Source organism: Typopeltis vanoorti, chromosome 25 (assembly GCF_054136105.1).
Source record: "Typopeltis vanoorti isolate ZY-2024b chromosome 25, IOZ_Tvanoo_1.0, whole genome shotgun sequence".
Lineage (NCBI taxonomy): Eukaryota > Metazoa > Arthropoda > Arachnida > Uropygi > Thelyphonidae > Typopeltis > Typopeltis vanoorti.
Window position 1 is genome coordinate 35,916,802 of NC_143573.1, and position 21,230 is coordinate 35,938,031.

Here is a 21,230-nt window from a genome sequence, read left to right on the forward strand (position 1 = left end):
ATGTGCTCAACACCTTACACCAAATCGACTGGAAAAGCACCTGCTCTTTACACCATACAAAAACCTGGTATGAAAAGAAATTTAAGGAAGCCTACGAAATTCTGATAAACCACCCAAATATCAATAAAAATGGCAGCATGAACATTCTAAAATCTGGATGGCACACATTCAGCCTACTTAATACATAAGATCCAGCATGTCAGGACTAGCCAACTTCTAGCTAGTATTAGAAACCATTCCATACCAACTGGTTGGAATGTACATGTATAATCATATTGTAAATGTGTGTGTGTATATATGACTACTACTAACTTGGAGGTTGGATATGTTCATTTTAATTTATGTTCATTTTGATATAATACACAAAAGTTGGGTATTATATCAACTCTTGTGAATCATGCAAGATCTGTACTGTCAGATGAACTAAAAAAAAAACATCTTAAATGGACCTTTAAAAGCAATGGCTACTCTTTAAAAAGTATCAACAATTATCCCACTGTCAACGTAGAGACACGGGACTCCAAAGGTTATATCTCCTTGCCATATATCGGCACACTATCCAAAAAACTGAGTAGAATCTTAAAGAAATTTAACATACAAACATTTTTCTCGACTCTTCCAAAAATAAGATCAAGTTTCAGCAACTACAAACAATCTCACAACCTTCTACAATTCCCAGGTGTATACAAACTCACATGTGAGTGGAAAACCTTACTATGGCCAAACAGAGAAATCTATCTTCCTACGTCTTGAGACATAGGATAGATTTCTCATTCATCAGACCATGTCCTGTTTTCAATAAACACAAACAAAAGCTGCCAACATGAAGTAAATTGGACAACAACTCAAACCTACACATTTGCCACAATGAAGTAGAATGCCGCATTGTCGAGTCAAAAGAAATCACCTTGGACCCTCTTCATATGAACAATAATCTCAGTTATAATTTGCCTGACTCTTTCAGCTCTACTATCAGATACTGGAGATCACATGGTTCCACACACGTACAAGTGTACAACAATAGAACTTTAACATGGACTATAGCTCAAGTTCATAATAACTAATTTACAGTAGAATATTATAGCTTTAGTGTCTCGATGTTTTTTCAGTGTCTTTTAATAGCTTTCTATGTTAATGCCTGAAGTCAATCCTGACGAAATATGTTGCATTTTCAAATAAATCTCAATTTATAATTCTCGGATTTTTAGTCAGTTTATATTAAAATATATACACAGACTTGTTGTGTCCAATGTAATTCTACAACCAACAGATAATAATAATAGGACTCTAGCATTGATGTATTTTTATTTTTTAATTTAATTTTTTTTCACTAGAGGTCAGGCCAACAATTATAACGGTTGGTCAGTAACTTGAACAAACCAGATAGATTGTAGTGTAGCTTGTTCTCTGTATATATAGTGCATATGCTCCAGAATATGACCTTGATATAAAGGTCGAATGTAGTTTAGTTATATTACCCTAAAGCTTTACTCAAACACGGTAGTTGTCTCCATAATTTTCAAAAATGTACTTGGATTACTGTGCAAACCTGAAAGAAAGGAAAAAGTTAAAATGGGGGGCCCAAGAACAGACCCTGAGGCATGGATGCTTTAATGTGATCACAGGCTGGAATTTATAAAGCATTAGGTTCTTTCTATAACTGTCAACAACTGTATATAAGTTATGGCATAATATCTTAAGATTTCCCACCACTTACTATAGAAATCATTCTGTTAAAGCATTTAAATGCTTTATTAGAAAATGTTACTGATTCACCCAATCATAATCTGCATGTAACTAAATTGAGATAATACCAATTGAGAGAATGAGATGCAAGTAAATTCTTAGATAACTTGGTTATCTGATGCAACATGTATATAAACCTGCTTGCTATAAAAGGATTTTGGCTATCATGAGGATCACAAGTCTTCCCATTTGTGATAGTAACCCTTTCATTTGGGAAGGAGGATTAAATATCTATGGAGAGAAGTAATTAATGCATAAGTAGAATTTCAGAAAAATGGGTATTTTAGAATGGATAATCTTGAAGGACACATCTGGCATAATTTAATATCTGTTGCCATAGAAACAAGTTTTTTCCAGATTGATATTCTGTAATATTTTTCTATAGCTTTTAGATTTGAGTCACTTCTCCTGAGGAGTCAAAATTCATAGATTAGATCACACTTACTGTCTTTCATTGTATCTGCATTGACTATTCAGGTACTTGCCACCTATGCTCAACACTCTTTAGTGTCCAGGGATAGCCTGTTCTGTTCTCTTATGCTGTGAAAACTCGCATCAATTTGGTAAAAATACCTTACCAACTTGGCTAGATTTCCCATCTCTTGTTCATAAGGCATTTTTTATATCCACTGTTTCAATATGGTTTCTAGTTCATCTCCTTAAACAGCTGTACATACATAATCTATGTGTAGCCTGGTCTAAGGCCTCATACAAAGGAACTATAACCTTCTACATCATTGCTCATAATTTGTTTCACTGTTTTTAGCAGTGTGCCTTAAGTTCTACAAGGCACACTGCTATGTTTTTAGATTCTTGTTCATCATCTCTGGATCCTTTGTTGGCTATAAGATTCACGCCAGTTACATATTCTGCATTCTATCTTTGCCTTTCAAATTAAAGCTTCTGCTTCATCATTGAAGTAGCAACTAATTGGTTACTTATTCAATCTTCAAAATCTTCTATAAAGCTATCTACTTTCCTTTCTTTTAAGCTTACACGGTGATCCAAATCCATTTTTGAAAATTATGGAGACAACTACCATTTTCGAATAAAAATTTTAGTTTAATATAACTAAAATCTGCATTCGACGTTTCGACCTTTATGTCAAATTTATTTTCTGTAGCATACAACTATACACAGAAAACAAGCTACACTACAATCAAACTGGTTTGTTAAAGATACTGACCAACTGCTACAACAATTGTTGGCCTGACCTCTGGTGGGAAAAAAAAATTATACATCACCGCTAGTCCTATTATTGGTGTTATCTGTTGGTTGTAGAAATACATTGGGCACAACAAAAAGTATCTATATACATATATTAATATCCTGTGCATTCCAGCCAGTTGGTATGGAATGGTTTCTAATACTAGCTGAAGATTGGTTAGAGTCCTGACTTATGCTGGATCTTGCATATTAGGTAGGCTGAATGTGTGCCATCCAGATCCTTGGAATTTTCATGCCATCTTTGTTGTTGATATTTGGGTGGTTTATCAGGATTTTGCAGGCTTCCTTAAATTTCCTTTTGTACCAGGTTTTTGTGTGGTGTAAAGAGCAGGTGCTTTTCCAGTTGATTTGGTGTAAGGTGTTGCACCTGCTCTTTACGCCGCACAAAAACCTGGTACAAAAGGAAATTTAAGGAAGCCTGCAAAATCCTGATAAACCACCCAAATATCAACAAAGATGGCATGAAAATTCCAAGGATCTGGATGGCACACATTCAGCCTACCTAATATAAGATCCAGCATAAGCCAGGACTCTAGCCAATCTTCAGCTAGTATTAGAAACCATTCCATACCAACTGGCTGGAATGTACATGATGTTAATATGTATATAGATAGATACTTGTTGTGCCCAATGTATTTCTACTACCAACAGATAACATCAATAATAGGAATCTAGTGTTGATGTATAATTTTTTTCACCAGAGGTCAGGCCTACAATTGTAGCAGTTGGTCAGTGTCTTTAACAAACCAGTTTGATTACAGTGTAGCTTATTTTCTGTGTATAATTGTTTGCTCCAGAAGATGACCTTGACATAAAGGTCGAAACGTCAAATGTAGATCTTGGTTATATTAAACTAAAGTTTTTATTCAAACATGGTAGTTGTCTGCATAATTTTCAAAAATGCACTATCTGCTTTCTAGGTGTTTGGCATCTGCAAACTGCATATCCCCACTTAAATCTCATAACATTAAGTTATAGCACTTTTCTCCAGAAAGACAGAGCACTGACTTCTAACATATTGCTTTGCCATATGTACTGATAACCAATCTCCTATTTAACATATTAATCTGTTTTCCATTTACCAAACTTGTCTATGAAAGCCTTACAAAATCTAAATGTAGCATTATGCAAAATATACTAAACATATCAGTGCACTTTTTACCTTGTAAATATAAAAGTAAACCACTGAAAGAATCTTCAGCAATTCCATGCTGATCATTATTGCTCTTAACCAATTCTAGGTCTTAGCCCTTACAAACATTAACTCCAAACAAATCAGCTACAACTTGGAGCCTGTTGCAAAGTGATAATTTTGTCCACTTCCCACTCTTTTGGAACTAGCCTCATTACATAACTTGTTAAGTGAACTCACCAAAGCATTCTCAAAGCATAACTATTGCCTTATTAATAAAGCTAACCATTTAAATTGATCAAATTAAAACTATATACTATCACTTTCAGCTTAAATCTTCAATATCCATATGGAAACTATTTTAGCCTGTTCCTAATGTCACTTGATTTGACAAGAAAAATTACATTATTTCTACCTACAAAATGAATTAAGTTCTTGCATTTAAGAATTTTTCAAATAAAAGCTTTGCAAATTTTATTGAATTGATTTAAAACCTTAAATTCCTTTTCAGATAATTCTAAAATGGCAAGTTGCTGAAATAAAACTGAAAAATTTTAACTTCACTACATGCCTAATTTTTTTTTCCCACTTTGCTTTTAGTTCCTATAAATCTTTTCTACTTAGTGAAAGTTTATTTTTCACTTGGTTAGACTATAATAAATTTAGTTTAATCCATTATCCAAGTGTGAGCAAACAAAATTTGCACCTGAAAGTATCTTCAGTACTGGGGTAAGGTGATGCAACTTCTTGCAAAGGTGGAGCAAGATAACATCACTCCTATCTCAGTATCTCCCATAATGCAAAACACATCTCCTTGCAGATATGTATAATGTTATGTATTAAGGGAAGGGCTACTACCCAGACTAGTTTAGACCTTTATTAAGGTCTATTCAGTGGGAGCCACGCCCAAGTGGAGATACCAGGCAGAAGCATTAGCAAGGTCATCTCTACCTATAGGAGCTGCCAAATGGTGTGCCACCTTTTTAATTCCCTTAATGAATAATATTATACATATTTGCAAGGAGATGTTTTGCATTATGGGAGATACTGAGATAGGAGTGATGTTAGCTTGCGCCACCTTTGCAAGTTGCGTGGTTTTGTACTACTTTACCCCAGTCCTGAAGATACTTTCAGGTGCAAACTTTGTTTGCTCACACTTGGATAAAGGATTAAACTAACTTTATTATAGTCTAACCAAGTGAAAAATAAACTTTCAATATCTTTCTCTAAATCCAGAGTAATTTAATAAAAAGGTGGCACACTGTTTGGCAGCTCCTATAGGTAGAGATGACCTTGCTAATGCTTCTACCTGGTATCTCATCTTGGGCCTGGCTCCCACTGAAGAGACCCTAATAAAGGTCGAAACTAGTCTGGCTGGTGGCCCTTTCCTTAATGCATAACATTATACATATCTGCAAGGAGATGTGTTTTGCATTATGGGAGATACCAAGATAAGAGTGGTGTTAGCTTGCTCCAAAGAGTTGCCCATGTTGTACCACTTTACCCCAGTCATAAAGATACTTTCAGGTGCAAACTTTGTTTGCTCCTGAAAGTATTGGATAAAGGATTAAACTAATTAAAGTGTACTTTTCAACTTCGAACCACACTATAGACTGGAATAACAGCTCCATGCCCTACGTAGACGAGGATTACAGACATAGAGTATTTAAAGAAGCAGCAGTTGTACTAGGTACAGGAAGTAACCTAAACAGAAATCAAGGGGCCATTCTGAACGATACGTGGAAAAATCTAATTAACTCCCTCAGTTCAACAGAGCTACAGTATGCAAATAATCATATTACGCGTTTGCATGTAACGCGTGTTCATGATACTGAGTAGTTATTTCACGCGAACGTGTCACCCTAGCTACCTAACAGGTACTAACGGTTCTTTGTATTTTGAAACCTTTTTTGCATTTACCTCTTTTTTGTACTATGCAAGCCTTGAGAAAGCTGGTCAGTTACTACCAAAACCGGTAGGCAATTTGTAAGAGCTTAAGTACGTTGTAAATATATGGTCCTTGTAACAATAAATCTTTATTTTGTAGGATTAAACTAAATTTATTACTTTTCTACCATAATTTGTTGAATCAACATATTGAATAATTCTTGTTTTCTTGAACTGATATGTGAAAGGAATGCTAGACGTTATACATATTCAAGTTCAAATACAGCAGAATTTTTGAGTCCACCTGTGCACTGCCATTATTGGTTTTAGTGTTTAAAATGGTAAGAATTACCTTCATAGTGAAAGATGCTATTCTGACCATGAAAGTTTCAAACACTAAGGTAAGTTATTTCCCATAACATGAATACCTAATCAGATTATGCACATTAGTAATAGTTCTGTCAAGACGAGCAAAATCATTTTCAGAAATTGTTCATTTGAACACTAAGTGTTTTGCACAAATTTTAGTGGTCAAGGGAAAATTGCGTCACAAAACATCTTACTGGTGATAATGCAAACAAAATAAATGTAAACTAATGAACATCTTATAGTACATAATTTTGAATTAAATTTCTTTCTACTTATTCTGTAGAATATCCCAGAAAGCTAAGTGACAGTTTGCAAGAATTTTTATAAGCATCAAGTGGAGAATCCATTTAGAGAATAAGAATTGTATCCAGGATATCAAGATTAGTTGAGCAAGACATTCATTATTAAAAAAAAAGATTGAAACTACCATGTTATAGTAAAACTTCAGTTTAATATAAACCTAATTAATCACTGTTTTTATCTTCATATCAGTCAGGAGTATACACATACAAAGAAACAAGGTACATTACAATCACCTAGCATGTTAAATTGATACCAATTTACAATTAGATGCCAAGAAATTATATTCTTGCTTTAATCCTTTATTCCAGTATAAAGTTGTGACATTGTTTTTCACTGAAATTTTTCAGTCAGATAATTAGAACAAGAGTTTTGCACAGTTCTTAAAACTTCAAGGGAGAACCACAGGTCATCTCTGGAAACTATATAAAGAGGATATGAGTAGGGGAGTGAGAGGCAGGTTTTTTCGTGCAGCGTTATGAATGATTGGAATGCCTTGCCTGAGAATGTGTCTGCAAAGAGTTTGAATGTGTTTAAAACACAGTATGATGAGCTGTGTATGATAAAAGGCCCTCCCAGATGAGTCTTTAACTCCATGTCTTGGGGTGATAATAATCAATGTTTGCCTGAAGTATCTTCATGACCGGGCTACTTGTATATATAGGCTAATGCCTTCATATCAATTGCCTTAAGATCTCATAATGCAAAGCACACACCCTTTCAGATGTGTATAATACAATGCATTATGGGAAGAGTCACTATCTAGACTGGTTTCAACCTTTTGAGATCTTAGTAGGAGCAAGACTCAAGAGATGCAAAGTTCAAGTAATGCAGAAGTCATTGCCCATATACAAGTAGTCAAAAAGTGTTTCCCACCTTAAAATAATCTAGATTAGATGACTGACTTCTGCATTTGGATTGTACACACTCAATCCAGCAACCTTTTTGCTTTAGAACTCTAAACAATTTTAGCTCTGAAATAGTTTAGATCCATGATCTATACTGTATATCACCATCTATACTGTTTAATTCTAATTTATCTGAGTAATTATAAAAGAAAATTGCTATCTAGCTTAATATAATCAAATAACAGGACTAACTTTGTAGTGTTTTCTTTTCACCATGGGTCAATAGTGTTAAGTTCACTAAATTTAGTGACTTTAGCATACTATGTAATGTAGCTTATTTCTTTGTATGTGCATACTCCAGATGACCTTGATATAAAGGTCAAAACATTGGATTAAGTTATGTGACACCTCCAGGGAGTCCAAAGCCTCCGTGAGGGAGGGCACCTGCTCAGCTGTCACCACCAACTACAATGAACTGACACTACACCAGTGCTATTTAACACCATCACCAGTGCTAGTATTTTCAGACGATGGCAAACATCCATGCCTACAGCAGGATTTAAACCTGCAGCCTTTCTGCTGGAGAGCAGATATGCTACCCACTCAACCAACCAGGCTGGCATTTAGTACATTTTAATCAATAAGTTTTTGTAATGCTATGAAAAGCTTTACCTTAAGTTAAACTGAAGTTTTACTATAACATGGCAGTTTCATAACTTTAATAATGAATGCTGATTACTGTGTAACAAAATTGAGTAGACAATCTGTTAGATTACTGTATGCCCACAGATGTGAGACACTTCTATGCATGGAAGGAGAATCGAATCCATTCTGATATTAGAGTAATCAATGCATTTTGTGGGTATAATACATCAGAAAATTAGCTTTTCTTTTATTAAAATTCTACTTAAAGTGGTAACTATTTCGTTTGTATAACAGTTGGGGAAATTTACAGATAAAGCATGATCTCTCGTGTTGGTGAACAATTCATACATCCTTTTTCTTTTTCCCCTTTGGCATGAATCGACTATTCTTGGCACATTGCCAGTCCCGGTTCTATGAAGTGTGGGCATACAATACTTTGGTCTTGATTACATTTGTAAAATGTAAAGCATAGCATTCCAAAATACATTATCGATTAAAATGTGCTAAATGCTAACTGGTATGAGTCCTATCGATATTTGAGCCTAAATCAGTCTTCCAAGTTTATAAGACTTGGCAGAGTAGTTAGTTTAGATTATTAAAATCTCATATCCTATGAAGAATTTAAGCATTATTTGGTAACTTTCCATGGAGTAAAAACTTATGGGAGGACCACTCAACCAGCAACATGTCTATCATAATGAACTTGCAAGTTACTACCTGCATTCAACTCTTCACGTAAACAAATACTCCTTACACCCTTTATATCTTTAAACAATTTCCAGGGATAGTGTCTCGTTCTTCCTATCTTAACATCCACTCTTTATAATTCCTTCTGCATTAATCTGATAGAATCCCTTAAACTTGAAGGTCTGTCATATCTCCTTTTCTCCTCTTATCCACCAACCTCTAATCAACATTCCTTCAAATGCTCTTTACAACCAACATTCCTGATATCACTTTGGTCATTTGTCTTTGTACTGTTTAGTATTTCCACATCACACTGAAAACTAAGCAACCTAATCTGAGCACAATAGTCCACATGTAGTCTAACCAATCTTTTATATAGAGGCACTATCACTACCTCTTTATCCCTACATGTCTATGTACTTAATCATAGTATCCATACACTGTGCAGTCTTTCCAACACTTGATGAGCCCTTGGAACTTTTGTCCCCAGTCTACTATCACTCCAAGATCCCAAATCGCATCTACTTCCCGAAGTACAGCTCCATCAATATAGCATGTAGCCTTATCTCTGTATCCTAAAATACAACACCTTAATTTTTAATATTAAAACTGCAACCCCACCATTTGTCCAAGCTAAGTCTGTTCAACATTCTTCCTGTAGAGAATTAACATCAGTACTTCTGATAATTCTAACTTTGCATCATCAGCAAGCATTTGAAGATCCCCAGTCAATCAACATGAAATATCATTAACAAATAAGTTAAAGTGGGGGCCTAAAGAACAGACCCTGAGGCATGTCACTGGTTGCCTTTTCTGTGACACTGCTTCATCATACACAATTTGCTTCAATCCATCTAACCAATCTAATATACCATCTTCTGTAGCTTATATGCCAATCTGTCATGTAGTAATCTATCAAATGCCTTTCCATAGTCCAAAAGTCGCTGTATGACTCCCTTTATCCAACACATTTTTCACCTTGCAGAGCATAAGCAAAACCCTCAAACCAAGCTGACTATGATTGAGAATCCTGTGCCCATCAACCAATCCTGTATTCTATTTCTAACCAATTTTTCTAACACTTGTATCAGTTACAGATATATAGACCAGACCATAATTGAAAGCTTCTCTTAATTTATTATTAAGAGACCTCCAGGGAGTTCTTCATCGATGGAGGGCCACACACACACACAGAAGCTATCATACTTATTCTTGAATTCATACTGCTTGCACTCACAACATCCAATTGCAATCCATTCCAATCACACACCACCCTATAAGAGTGAAATCTAGCCCTCGCCCCTTCTTAGCACGCTTCGTTCTTGGCTTCCAAGGATGCCCTCTCATCCTTTCCCACCCTCGATTAAATTGAAATCCTGTATGACCCTTTCAGAAGTAAGTCTTAATCATATCATCCCTCTTTCTCCTGTTTGATAGTGTCTGCAGTATACAAATTTTCAATCTGTCTTCATAATCAGTATTGTGTAATCCTGGTATTTTTAACTCCTTTGTATTCTCTCTAATATCAGAATCACAATGGAGACCAGACCTGTACACAATAGTCCAAGTGAGGGCTTATCAAGGCCTTGTGAAGAGGCAAATTTGACATCCTTATCTTTACATGTTAGTTTGTTTCAGCATTGCAATTATCTTTTGAGTTGTATTTGCAATCTTTGCAAATGGATTATTTGCCTACTGGATCCTTGGTTTTCTCAGTTTACAGAAAACTCACCTATCCAGGCAGATACATTCACCAACAATCCCACCACCCCCTCACAACAATATGGAGTAGTGAAAACACTATACAACAGGGCTAAACTAATCTGTTCAAACAACTTGGCCCTAAACACTGAACTAAATCACATCCTCAACACTTTCTCAGCTAATCGCTACCCCCCAAAAAAATCCCAAAAAAATATTAGAACCTGCAAACCAGATCCCTTCCCCCCACACATGGATTTCTCCAAATCCATCACCATTCCCTACATCCGAGGTACCTCGGAAAAGATTACCAAAATCTTAAAAAAAAAACATGACCTGACCTCCTGTTACAAACCTTACAGAAAATTGGCATCCCTTATCCACTCCACTAAAGACCAACCACTTCCCCTAGACCTACCTGGTGTTTACCAGGTCCCTTGCAGTTGTAAACTGTCCTACTTTGGCCAAACAGGCAGGACAGCGAATATCAGAATTTCGGAACACAAGGACTACATCAGTTTTCACAAATAGTCATTCTGGGCTTCCAGACCATGCTCTGGATACACACAGAATACGGTGGAAGAAAGCTACAGTGATACACCGTAGCAAATACAAATTTGAAAGACTCTTTATGGAATCAGCCTCAGCCCTGAGAAATTCTCCAAACCTCAACAAATTTGGTTGTATGCGACTGCCCCAAATTTGGGAGGCCTACATCTGCAGACCTTCAGCCCAATGGCCAAGAACACCTACTTAGCCCACTAGAGGGCACCATCAGGACTGTTAAGAGAACAATAGCTTCATCTCTTCATTCCCAGTTTCTGTGTTGTGCCTACGTGCACGTAACTTTTTTGTAAGTTCCTTTAGAAAATGGCAACGTGATGTTGCCGAAATATCGGAAAATATTTATTAAAGTTTAATTTAATTTATATCCTTAACTATGTTGTTCTATTCCTTAAGTGTTTTAATAATGTATAACCAACGTATAAGCCTGTCTACGAGAATCGACAAGACTTCTGTGAATGATGTGGAGGACACTGACGTGTAGAAGTAGGGAGATTCTTGTTCCATTGTATAAGCCTTTGATTAGGCCACACATGGACTATTGTGCCCAGATTTGGTCACCTGGTTTTCAGAAGGACGAAGAGATGCTGGAAAGGGTCCAAAGGCGACTGACTAAGGTAGTTTCTGACCTCTGGAATGTCGAGTATGAGGAAAGATTGAAAAGATGTAATTTGCAGAGTCTAGTGGAGAGAAGGAAGAGGGGAGATATGATAGACCTACAAGTTGGTAAGGGGTTGTTATAAGATCAATGGTGGAGAAGTTCTACAGAGAATAGTGGTAGATCAGGGGAGAACCAGAGGTCATCCCTGGAAACTATAAAGAGGGTGTGAATAGGGGAGTGATAGGCAGATTTTTTTCGTGCAGAGTTGAGTGATTGGAATGCCTTGCCTGAGAGTGTGGTGTCCGCAAGGAGTTTGAATGTGTTTAAGACATGGTATGATGAGATGTGTGAGATAAAAGGACCTTCTAGATGAGTCTTTGACTCCATGAGGTCTTGTTTAGTAATAATAGTAATAATAATGTACAAATTGAATAACAGTGGACCAAGCACTAATCCTTGTGGTACACCACTTGTTACCTTAAACCTTGTAGACTCGCATCCCCCTATATACCACTTTTTGATGTCAGTCAGCCATCTTATCCATGCTAATATTCTATAACCCAACCCCATTTTCTCCAATTTATGCAGCAGTCTGCCATGCTCCATTCTGTGACAAGTCTTAGCAAAATTCAAAAGCAGCATGGTGTATCCATTTCCCTTGTCTAGTTCAATGGTAACATTGTTATAAGAATGTGATCAAGTTGCTAAAAAAAAAGACATTCCCTTAGTAAACCCATGTTGTTCATTGCAAAGTAGATTCACTGTCAACACATTTCTGAATGCAAGCCCTAACCAATTTTTCCAAAATCCTCTCCACCACTCCTGAGATACTAATTGTTTGGTCGATAGTTGGATACATCAGTCTTTGCACCACTCTTGTGCAATGGAATTATCATACGTTCCTTCCATTCCTGTAGAATCTTCCCTGTTCTAAGACTCATTAAACAGCCTAGTCAAAGGAATGTTCAGTTCAGCCTGAACACTTCTAGCACACATGCTGATATCCCATTACTCTATATTGCTGAATTCTTATTCAATGTGCAACAGCTCTAATATCTTGTCCTCATACACCTGTGTTTCATCTAGTGAAGAGCTAACAGTGATCTCAATGTTGTGTACACCAGGTTGATAGCTTTTAACACAATGGGCACTCATTAATGAACAACCTCTTCTGCATCTGTAACCTTCACAACATCTGGATTTAAGAGTTATTGTTTTATATTCATTCTTTCTTTTACTTGCAGCATATCAATAGAATTCTTGTGGGTTGTCTTTAGCACACAGCCAGTTTCTTTCCTATACTTGCTCAGCTTTCTGTACAACAGTTGTGACTATTTTAGCCTGCTGCTTATAATTTTGATAATGGACATCATCCTTATGCATGTGGGATTCCTTCCACATCATCCTTTTCTTACGAATCTCTTCTTTAATAAGATTACACATCCATTTGGCTCCTATCTATTCATTCTTCAAACTCTCAGGACACATTCTGATATCGCATCATTTAAGTATTGTTTAAATGATGTGATATCAGAATCCATAGATATTCTTCCCATCCATCAACCAATTCCATTCCACTGAACTTAGTATACTCCTCAGTTGGTCATAATTTCCTACTCTGTAGTTACCAACTTCCCTAGTGAGTACTGCATGAACACTGTCACCAACCAGAGGCAGAATAGTTCAGTCTTTAACTGAAACTCCCTCTGACACTACAATCAAATCTAACACTCTGACCTAGAGTTCCTTCTGTCACATGCTGCTTGAGGAAGTTGTCCTGCAACAGCTCAATAAATACATTCTCATTCTTATGTGATTCTGCTGCTACCCAATTAATACTTGGATAAAGGAGAAAGAATTGGCATGCAATACAGGATAGAATGAAGGAGTTAATGGGAAAAGCATAAAAGTGAGAGAACCTGTGAGAAAAGATAATGCTGTATGGGAATTTGATAAGATATGCAATGAGAAAGTGACAAAGCATCTTTTCCAGGTGAGAAAAAGGATGCAGAAGAAGGAAGCAAACAAACTAATTTTTTTGGTTAGCAGAAATGATTTGAAAGGTGAGAAATATGCAATGAGAGAAGATATGAAAGATGTTAGTGAAAGCAAAAATAAAGATAGTCTGCTGCTTTGGTATGATAGGACATAACTGAAGCAATATGATTACTAATGAGTCAGTGAGATTGTGCAGTAGGAAAGGTTGCAGTTCATTGATATATGGAGTGACTTTGGACAAAAGGACTTATACAAGGGTGGTCTGAAAAGTTCTTGGACTAACAATGAAAAACGAATTTATAATTTGGGTTATTTTATTTTTCAACAATCTCCTTTAAGGTCCGCAAGGCTAGCAGAGTGGTTATGCACTTCGCAACCATATGCCTGGGAAAGGAGTGTCCTGCGTTCAATTCTCATCGCTGATGTGAGGAGATAAGGATCATTCTTGGACATACCCAAGTTGGCTACCTTGGGATTGGACTGCAGGGTTTTATACCCAGTTTATCTGGGGTTTTTCCTCTCGTAAAGCAGGCAAACCAGTTTTAAGAACAACACTTTACAATTACACATGGTTGAGTGTGTGTGTGTGTGGGGGGGTAATGACCCACCTCGTGAGTTATGAAATCCAAAAATGGGAGGCCAAGGCTCTGTATGGGGCTGTAGTGCTGAAGAATCTCCATTAAGACTAATACATTTATTCCAGCAATGCTCCGGCACCATTATCCTGTCTCTGTAGTGGTTCTCAGTAAGATCTGCATACCCTTCTACAGCTGCAATCACTTCTTGATTCAAAGAAAAACACTGACCAGTGAAGTCTTAGTTTTGGGAAGAAATAAGTCAGAGGGAGCCAAATCTGGGAAATATGGTAGATGTTCCAACAATTCATAGTGCAGATCCCTTAATTTTCCCATTGCCAAAAACACCTTTGTGGGCAGGTGCATTGTCCTGGTAAAAAATTTTTTTTCCTGCAAACTAGACTAGGTCTTTTCTCATGAATTTTTGTCTAGTCTGGTTAAAAGATCAGAATAATATTCCATGGTCATTGCTTTACCCTTTTCAAGAGAATAATAAACAATGCCTTTAGCATCCCAAAACACTGATGGCATGACCTTTCTTGCTGATGCAACCAACTTTGTCTTCTTTGGCACTGAACAACTGGCTTCTGCCCACTGTTTGGATTCTGGTGTGTAATCATGAATCTAAGTCTCATCCATAGTAATAAATCAAAGCACAAAATCAGTTTTATTCTTGTTAAAATGCTCCAAGCACTGTTCAGAAATTTTCATGAGTGCATTTTTGATCTGCTGTGAGCAAGCGTGGCACCCATCTTATGCAAAGCTTTTTCATTTGTAATTCTTCATGCAAAATACAGGTATCCCTTAACGTGAGATTTGATTAATGCAGTGAAATTAATTGCGGCAATCCCTTGATATACGCAGCAAGACTTTTGATTAACATGCCTTTACCCCTGCGGAGCTTTCAGCTGATCTGACAGATACATACAAAATGTTTAATATAAATATTCTTACACAATTCAGTGTATAGCTTAGAGGTCATGAGTAGCTGTGCATTTCATGTTAAGAGTGATATTCCACCCTGTTTTTTGCTGTCAGTTTGGTTTAACACCTTATGTAAAGGTTTGTGATATTTGACAGTAAATGGTATCTGAGATACCACAACCTCAGATGTCAGTATAGTATGGTTTTATTTTTATTCTTTGTTCAATTTCTAGATTGTAACTGAAAATAAACCATCTATTACTGAAATAGAGCCAAAGGCTTATCATACATCTCCTCTAGGAGATGTGCTTTGCATTATGGAAAATACTAAGAAAAGTAATCTGTAGCTTACTCCACCTTTACTGTAAGTTGCCCATAAGGTTGCTTATGCTTGCAGCTGCCAAAACTTTTAGTTTTTATATATTTGGCACGAAACTCTTGTTTCTATATTCGGCTATGAAATAATGTTGGATTCAATATCCACTTAATTTGTACCATGTATCATATTTGCAGTGTTTTTTCCTTTGTTTTATTGCTTGTTTGCAGAGGTCTGGAGAGTCATTTTGCTTATCGTAGAATTTATGCTGATAAGAAACTAAATCTGTTCAAATGACTCTTGATAACTTTTTTAAAAAATTGCAGTAAATAATGTAGGTACAAGTATTTATTAAACATCTACTTTGCATTCAATTTTTATCTTAAAAGAGTACCGTATTAGCGAACCAGATTACTGTATTAACGAATTATTAATACAGTAATAGATCATGAACGAATTGCAATTTTTACCATTGATTATTAGATTTGATTAATGTAATTTTGATATGCGGTAACATCAAGGGATACCTGAATATCCTACTCATTCTTTTGAAATGCCTATAGTCGGCAATTTCACACACTCACCGGTCATCTAATACCATATCGTGCACTTGATCAATGATTTCTGGTGTTACTTTTTGGATCATCAAGGCTGGTATGGCCATGTTTAAATTCTACAGCCCATTCCTTAAATTGTCAAAAACAAAGAAGAGTGCCCATAAACTTATGAACTTCAAATGAATTTCTTTTGGCGTTAAACCTTCTTTTACAAAGAATCTTATAACCGCACAATACTCGATTTTATTCATTTCTAGGGATACAGAGAACATTTTTGCTTCAGATAGCTGTATAAAACAAACTACTTGATAGAATGACTTGCAATTTCACATGGATGCTTATGACAGATGTACTAACTTTGAAAAAAAAAATCTTGCTGATGGTGTTGCCATCTATGGTCAAGGCCAAAAACGTTTCAGATCACCCTCATATGTCCAATGAAATACATTTAAATGGTTCTGGAGTTATGTTTGAAGAAAGTGTTTTAGTGAGGGTGTAGTGCAAAAAAACCCAGGATAAATAGAAATATTAGGGATAACAAAATCGAGCATGTCTGGCCACCCCTGTGATAAATGAGCATGTGTACAGTAAGCATTATGCAATGCTGAATGGGATTGCATAATCATTTTGAATAGATCTCCAATTTGAATGGATTTAATGACATTACACAAAGGTAACTATGGGTGCAAAGGGATGTTGAAATTCATGTACACAAATGCAAGAAGCATCAGGAATAAGGGTGACGAGTTTTGAGCATGGGTAAGCTCATTTTGGCCAAAAATTATGGCTATCAATGAGACCTGGTTGAATGAAAATGATAGTTACAGGGATAATGTAAAGGTTTGTTTTCTGGGATGACAGAAGGAACAGTGACAGGTGGGGTATTGCTGAAGAATTAATGCAGATTTCAATTGATAATTGCAGAATTACAATCAACCAAATTAGAAATTAGAGGATTTTAGGTCTGAATGAGATCATTTGAGTGTCTGAGAGGCAAATACAACAAAATATGTTGCTGGATGATGCTATAGACTAGGGGTCCACAGGAAGATGTAATGCCATATTGGCAGATTAACACAATGAGCATAAGCTAAACAAATTACGGGACACTTGAACTATGGGGACATTGATTGGGGGAGGAAAGGGGGTGTGGCAAGATGGAAGTGGGATTTGATTGCTAAGGGATAATTACATGAAACCTCTTAAAGGGAACAAGGGGTCTGACAGTGCTGATTCTGATAATAGCATTAGATGTATCAATAACCAAGGAGACATTCTGCCTCCAATTGGGGAAAGTAACCATGCAGTCTTGTTCTGGGAAATTGCCAAACGTGGAATTCTAATTATGAAAGACTAGTCATCTTGGAACAGTTCCATGGCTTAAAGCTACAAGGAAATAATGTCCATAGTGCCCAGCAGTCTGTGCAGTTAGAGTGGCTATGCACTTCGCAACCATATGCCTGGAGAAGGAGTGTCCTAGGCTTGATTCCTGTCGACGATTTGAGGAGCTCGAGGATCTTCCTCAGCCATAGCCAAGTTAGCTGGTCTTGGGTGTGGACGGCAGGTTTTTACCCCAGTTTATCTGGGGTTTTCATCTTAATACTCGGCCATAGGCCTGATTCGTCAGCTATGCTAGTCCCAAGCTCCAATAAAATTGGGGGGGGGGGCACTAAGATGGTGCCATACATCCCTGTAAAAAGGGACTTGCAGCCGATGTATCATCATATGCTAAATAAGTGCAGAGCAAGGTGTTGGATTGCTTGAGGGTAACAGTATCAGACTGCATACCCAAGATCAAGAGGATAAACCAACTTGGAATTAAGTGGATGAGTTAAGGATATAAAGCAAGAGCTGTTTAAAAAAAAAAGTGGAGGAAATATAAAGGGAAAAAGTGATCAGCATACTCATGAGAAGTGCAAGCAAGAAGTGTGACTAATATGGTAAAGGCCAACAGAGAATTAGCCAAACAAGCCAAAGTAAACCTAAGTTTGTAGCAAGTAAAAGGAAAAATGACTGGCACCTTATTTCCCCCAAAATAAGACTTAACCGGAAAATAAGCCCGAGCATGATTTTTCAGGATGCTCGTAATATAAGCCCTACCCAAAAATAAGTCCCAGTTAAGATCATCCACCTCTAATCATCACTAAGGGCAAGAAAGATAAGATTGAACATGTTTCAGGCATTTGTTCTTGAAATCAAAAAAGCTTGGTGCACAAGCAGTTATAAGGAAGTGGGTTGATTTAATGTTGCCACTTGTTTTGTGAGGTGGCCGAAGAGGTCTGCTAGTCTGGGATTCAGCCAGCACTCACCATGCTAAAGGCATGAACTTCTTTGTAGAGAAAAGAATAGATCAAATAATGATCCCTGCAGGAATGGCTGCCTATCTCCAGACCCTTGATATTGCAATAAACAAGGTATTGTAATAAACAATGGAGAGAAATCAATGTGGAAACTTTGTGAAGCCCAGCCTGCAAGAGGTTGTGACTTGAGTGAAGAATTCATGTGATAAAATCACTGACAGCTCTGTTGCCAATGCACTACGAGCAGGCTACATGGACAAGAAGTGCTCATTTAAGAAGAGTTATTGCTGGACATAAGAGATTGGGGCCAATGGTTCCATAAGAAATATTGCTGGACATGAGAGAGATTGGAGCCAATGGTTCTACAGGAAATAGTTGCAAGAAATTCAGGCTGTAAAATTTGGGGGTTGGAGAGTTTATGATGTTCCAGAAGATGACATGACTGTATTTAAATAAATGTAGATTGTTGTACATGAAAAAAAAGACATCCCCTGAAAATAAGCCCTAATGTACCTTTTGGAGCACAAATTAATATTTCCCTGGTCTTATTTTCAGGGAAATATGGTAGAATGAGTTTAAAGAATACTCATGGTAAGGTGTTTGAAAACCAAAAATAGTAAAGTTGCTGAGTGATCATTTTGCAAAGGTGTCAGGTGGCAATTTTAGTAGCTGATGATATAGATACATATCAATATTGAGGTAGATAAACAGGTGTTCAGCATACATATTGAATTTTCCAGCATGGCTGGCTGAGTGGTTAACATTTTTGCTCTCCAGCCAAAAGGCTATGGGTTCAAATCCTGCCATAGGCATGGATGTTTGTGATTGTCTGTGAAAATACTATTCATGGTAGATGGCACTGGTGTAGATGATGTGGTTTGATGGAGTGAGTGGTGGAGATAGTTGAATAGGTTCCATCCAGAAATAAGTCTTTGGAATCCTTGAATGTGCAAGCAAATTGGCATTGCCTCTGACGAAGCTATTCAATCTGTCTAAGCTCTGGCAGGGTTTCAAGGGAGTAGAAAGAGGATAAGATAGTACCATAGCCTAAAGGTGACTCCAAGATGGAGGCAAACTACAGACCAATTAATATATCAGTGGTTGAAGTATTGGAGAAGTTGGTAAAAGGTAAAATAAAACAGCAGATTAGGGATGCAATACTCTATAGTGGGCAGCATGGTTTTGTAAAGGATAGGGCTTGCCTTAGTAACTTAGTCACTATTTTATAATAGTGACAGCAGAATTGGATAAAAAGGTAATGGCTACAACATGATACTGCTTGACTTTTCCAAGGCATTTGACAAATACCACATGGGAAAACTATTACAAAAACTGGAGCAAATGGGAATTGATATGACATGGGAACATAGAGGGGGGGGGCTGACAGACACATCAGAGTACTATATGGTGAAGTGGAATAGAGGAGAGTGGTGGTGATTGAAGTACCTCAGGGTTCAGTACTACGGCCATGACTAATTTGTATATTAATGGCATAGGGAAAGATTTAAGAGGGGATATTCAGATGTTTGTGAGGTTCTCAGTTACATTAGTTGTCTAAGTTTCCTCTTGTGAAGATAGTTCACATGCAAAATTCCATCCTTATACATGGGTAAAGTATTACAACAAGAATATAATCAGTTGCTTATCGTAATTTGCTTTGTAGCCAAGCAGAAACATTCCTATTTCAATTAGTTTAACAACTGTATTGCTAGAGTTCAAATTTAAGATTTACATAAAGTTTGAATATGGGAAAAATAAATGTATTTACTTTCTGTTAATTAATAGCAAAATCACAGGGAAAAAAAGCACTTCAATTATTTCATACAGCACAATTGTGTAATTCTATTGGGATAGAATACAAATTAAAAATATTCAAAGATTTTTGAATTAACTATCATTGTAGTAGTTGAAAGTTGTCTTTCAACTGCTACAATGTTTGGCTGTTGTTGGAGCATGAGATGGTTCATTCAAGATGTCTTCAATAAATACCATCTTCAGGTTCAAAAATGCATAAATCTAGGCTAGCTTTATACACACAAATTGATTGGCAACTTGCCAAAATGCCATACATAGAATTTAATAATTACGTATATACATTCAAGAAGACAAGCTATGCCCAATGTAATAACCAATATCTAATCTTAAATCAAATCTAGGCAGTAGTATGCATGAAGATCTACATTAATAAGCTAGGCTGCAACAAGCTATGCTATATCTTGTAAGAGTAGGCTGCACATATGTTTCTATATTAAGCATATGTTGAATTAAAAAAAAAAAAAAACATGTAAATACTGTTTGTGTTCTGTCCCAGTCTGAAGTGCACAAGATTGCTGAGTGAAACTACTAATTTGAGTGTTTTATTTTGTATGGGAATTGTCAGTAATTAACAACATGTAAATTAAAGCATTAATTCCAACTTATTTCTTCTTGCAGGTGAGCTCTTGAATCTTCCAAACTGAAGAATTCAGCTTTCAACTGTTTTAAAAGTTTTATTCTATTGTATTTGCATTAAATGCACTTTGTATTTTAATTTCAACTTCTGTAAATTGAGTTTTAAATAAAATTGCATACCATGCATTCTCTTTAGACGTGTTGTATTACATAATGAAGTTCATAACATTTTTCTTATCAATTTAGTGCTCTAAAACATCAGTATTTTAATTATCTTAGCTGAAGTTAACCAAAGTTAGTCAATTTTTTTTAGGAACATTGCCTTGAATTCTTAAAATAAGCAGTGCTTTTCTTTATGTAGTTTAGAAAAATTGTTCATATACTTATGTATACGGTACTTTTGCTGTATTATAACAAAAGGGTGTTACTGTGCAAATAGTGGTCAGATGGTGCAGGAGGATC

The 21,230-nt window shown here is 36.4% G+C and overlaps 1 protein-coding gene across 2 annotated transcripts in view; it reads left to right on the top strand.

Annotated features, from left to right (window-relative positions):
- The window catches only part of LOC150092664 (uncharacterized), a 154,578-nt gene extending 133,615 nt beyond the window's left edge, over positions 1-20,963 (top strand). For both annotated transcript variants that reach the window (XM_090414740.1, XM_090414741.1), the window contains one exon: positions 20,811-20,963. In XM_090414740.1, coding sequence (XP_090270866.1) covers positions 20,811-20,814 — 4 coding nt within the window. In that variant the 3' untranslated portion in view covers positions 20,815-20,963. The remainder of the gene's footprint in view (positions 1-20,810) is intronic.
- The last annotated feature ends 267 nt before the right edge of the window (positions 20,964-21,230 follow it).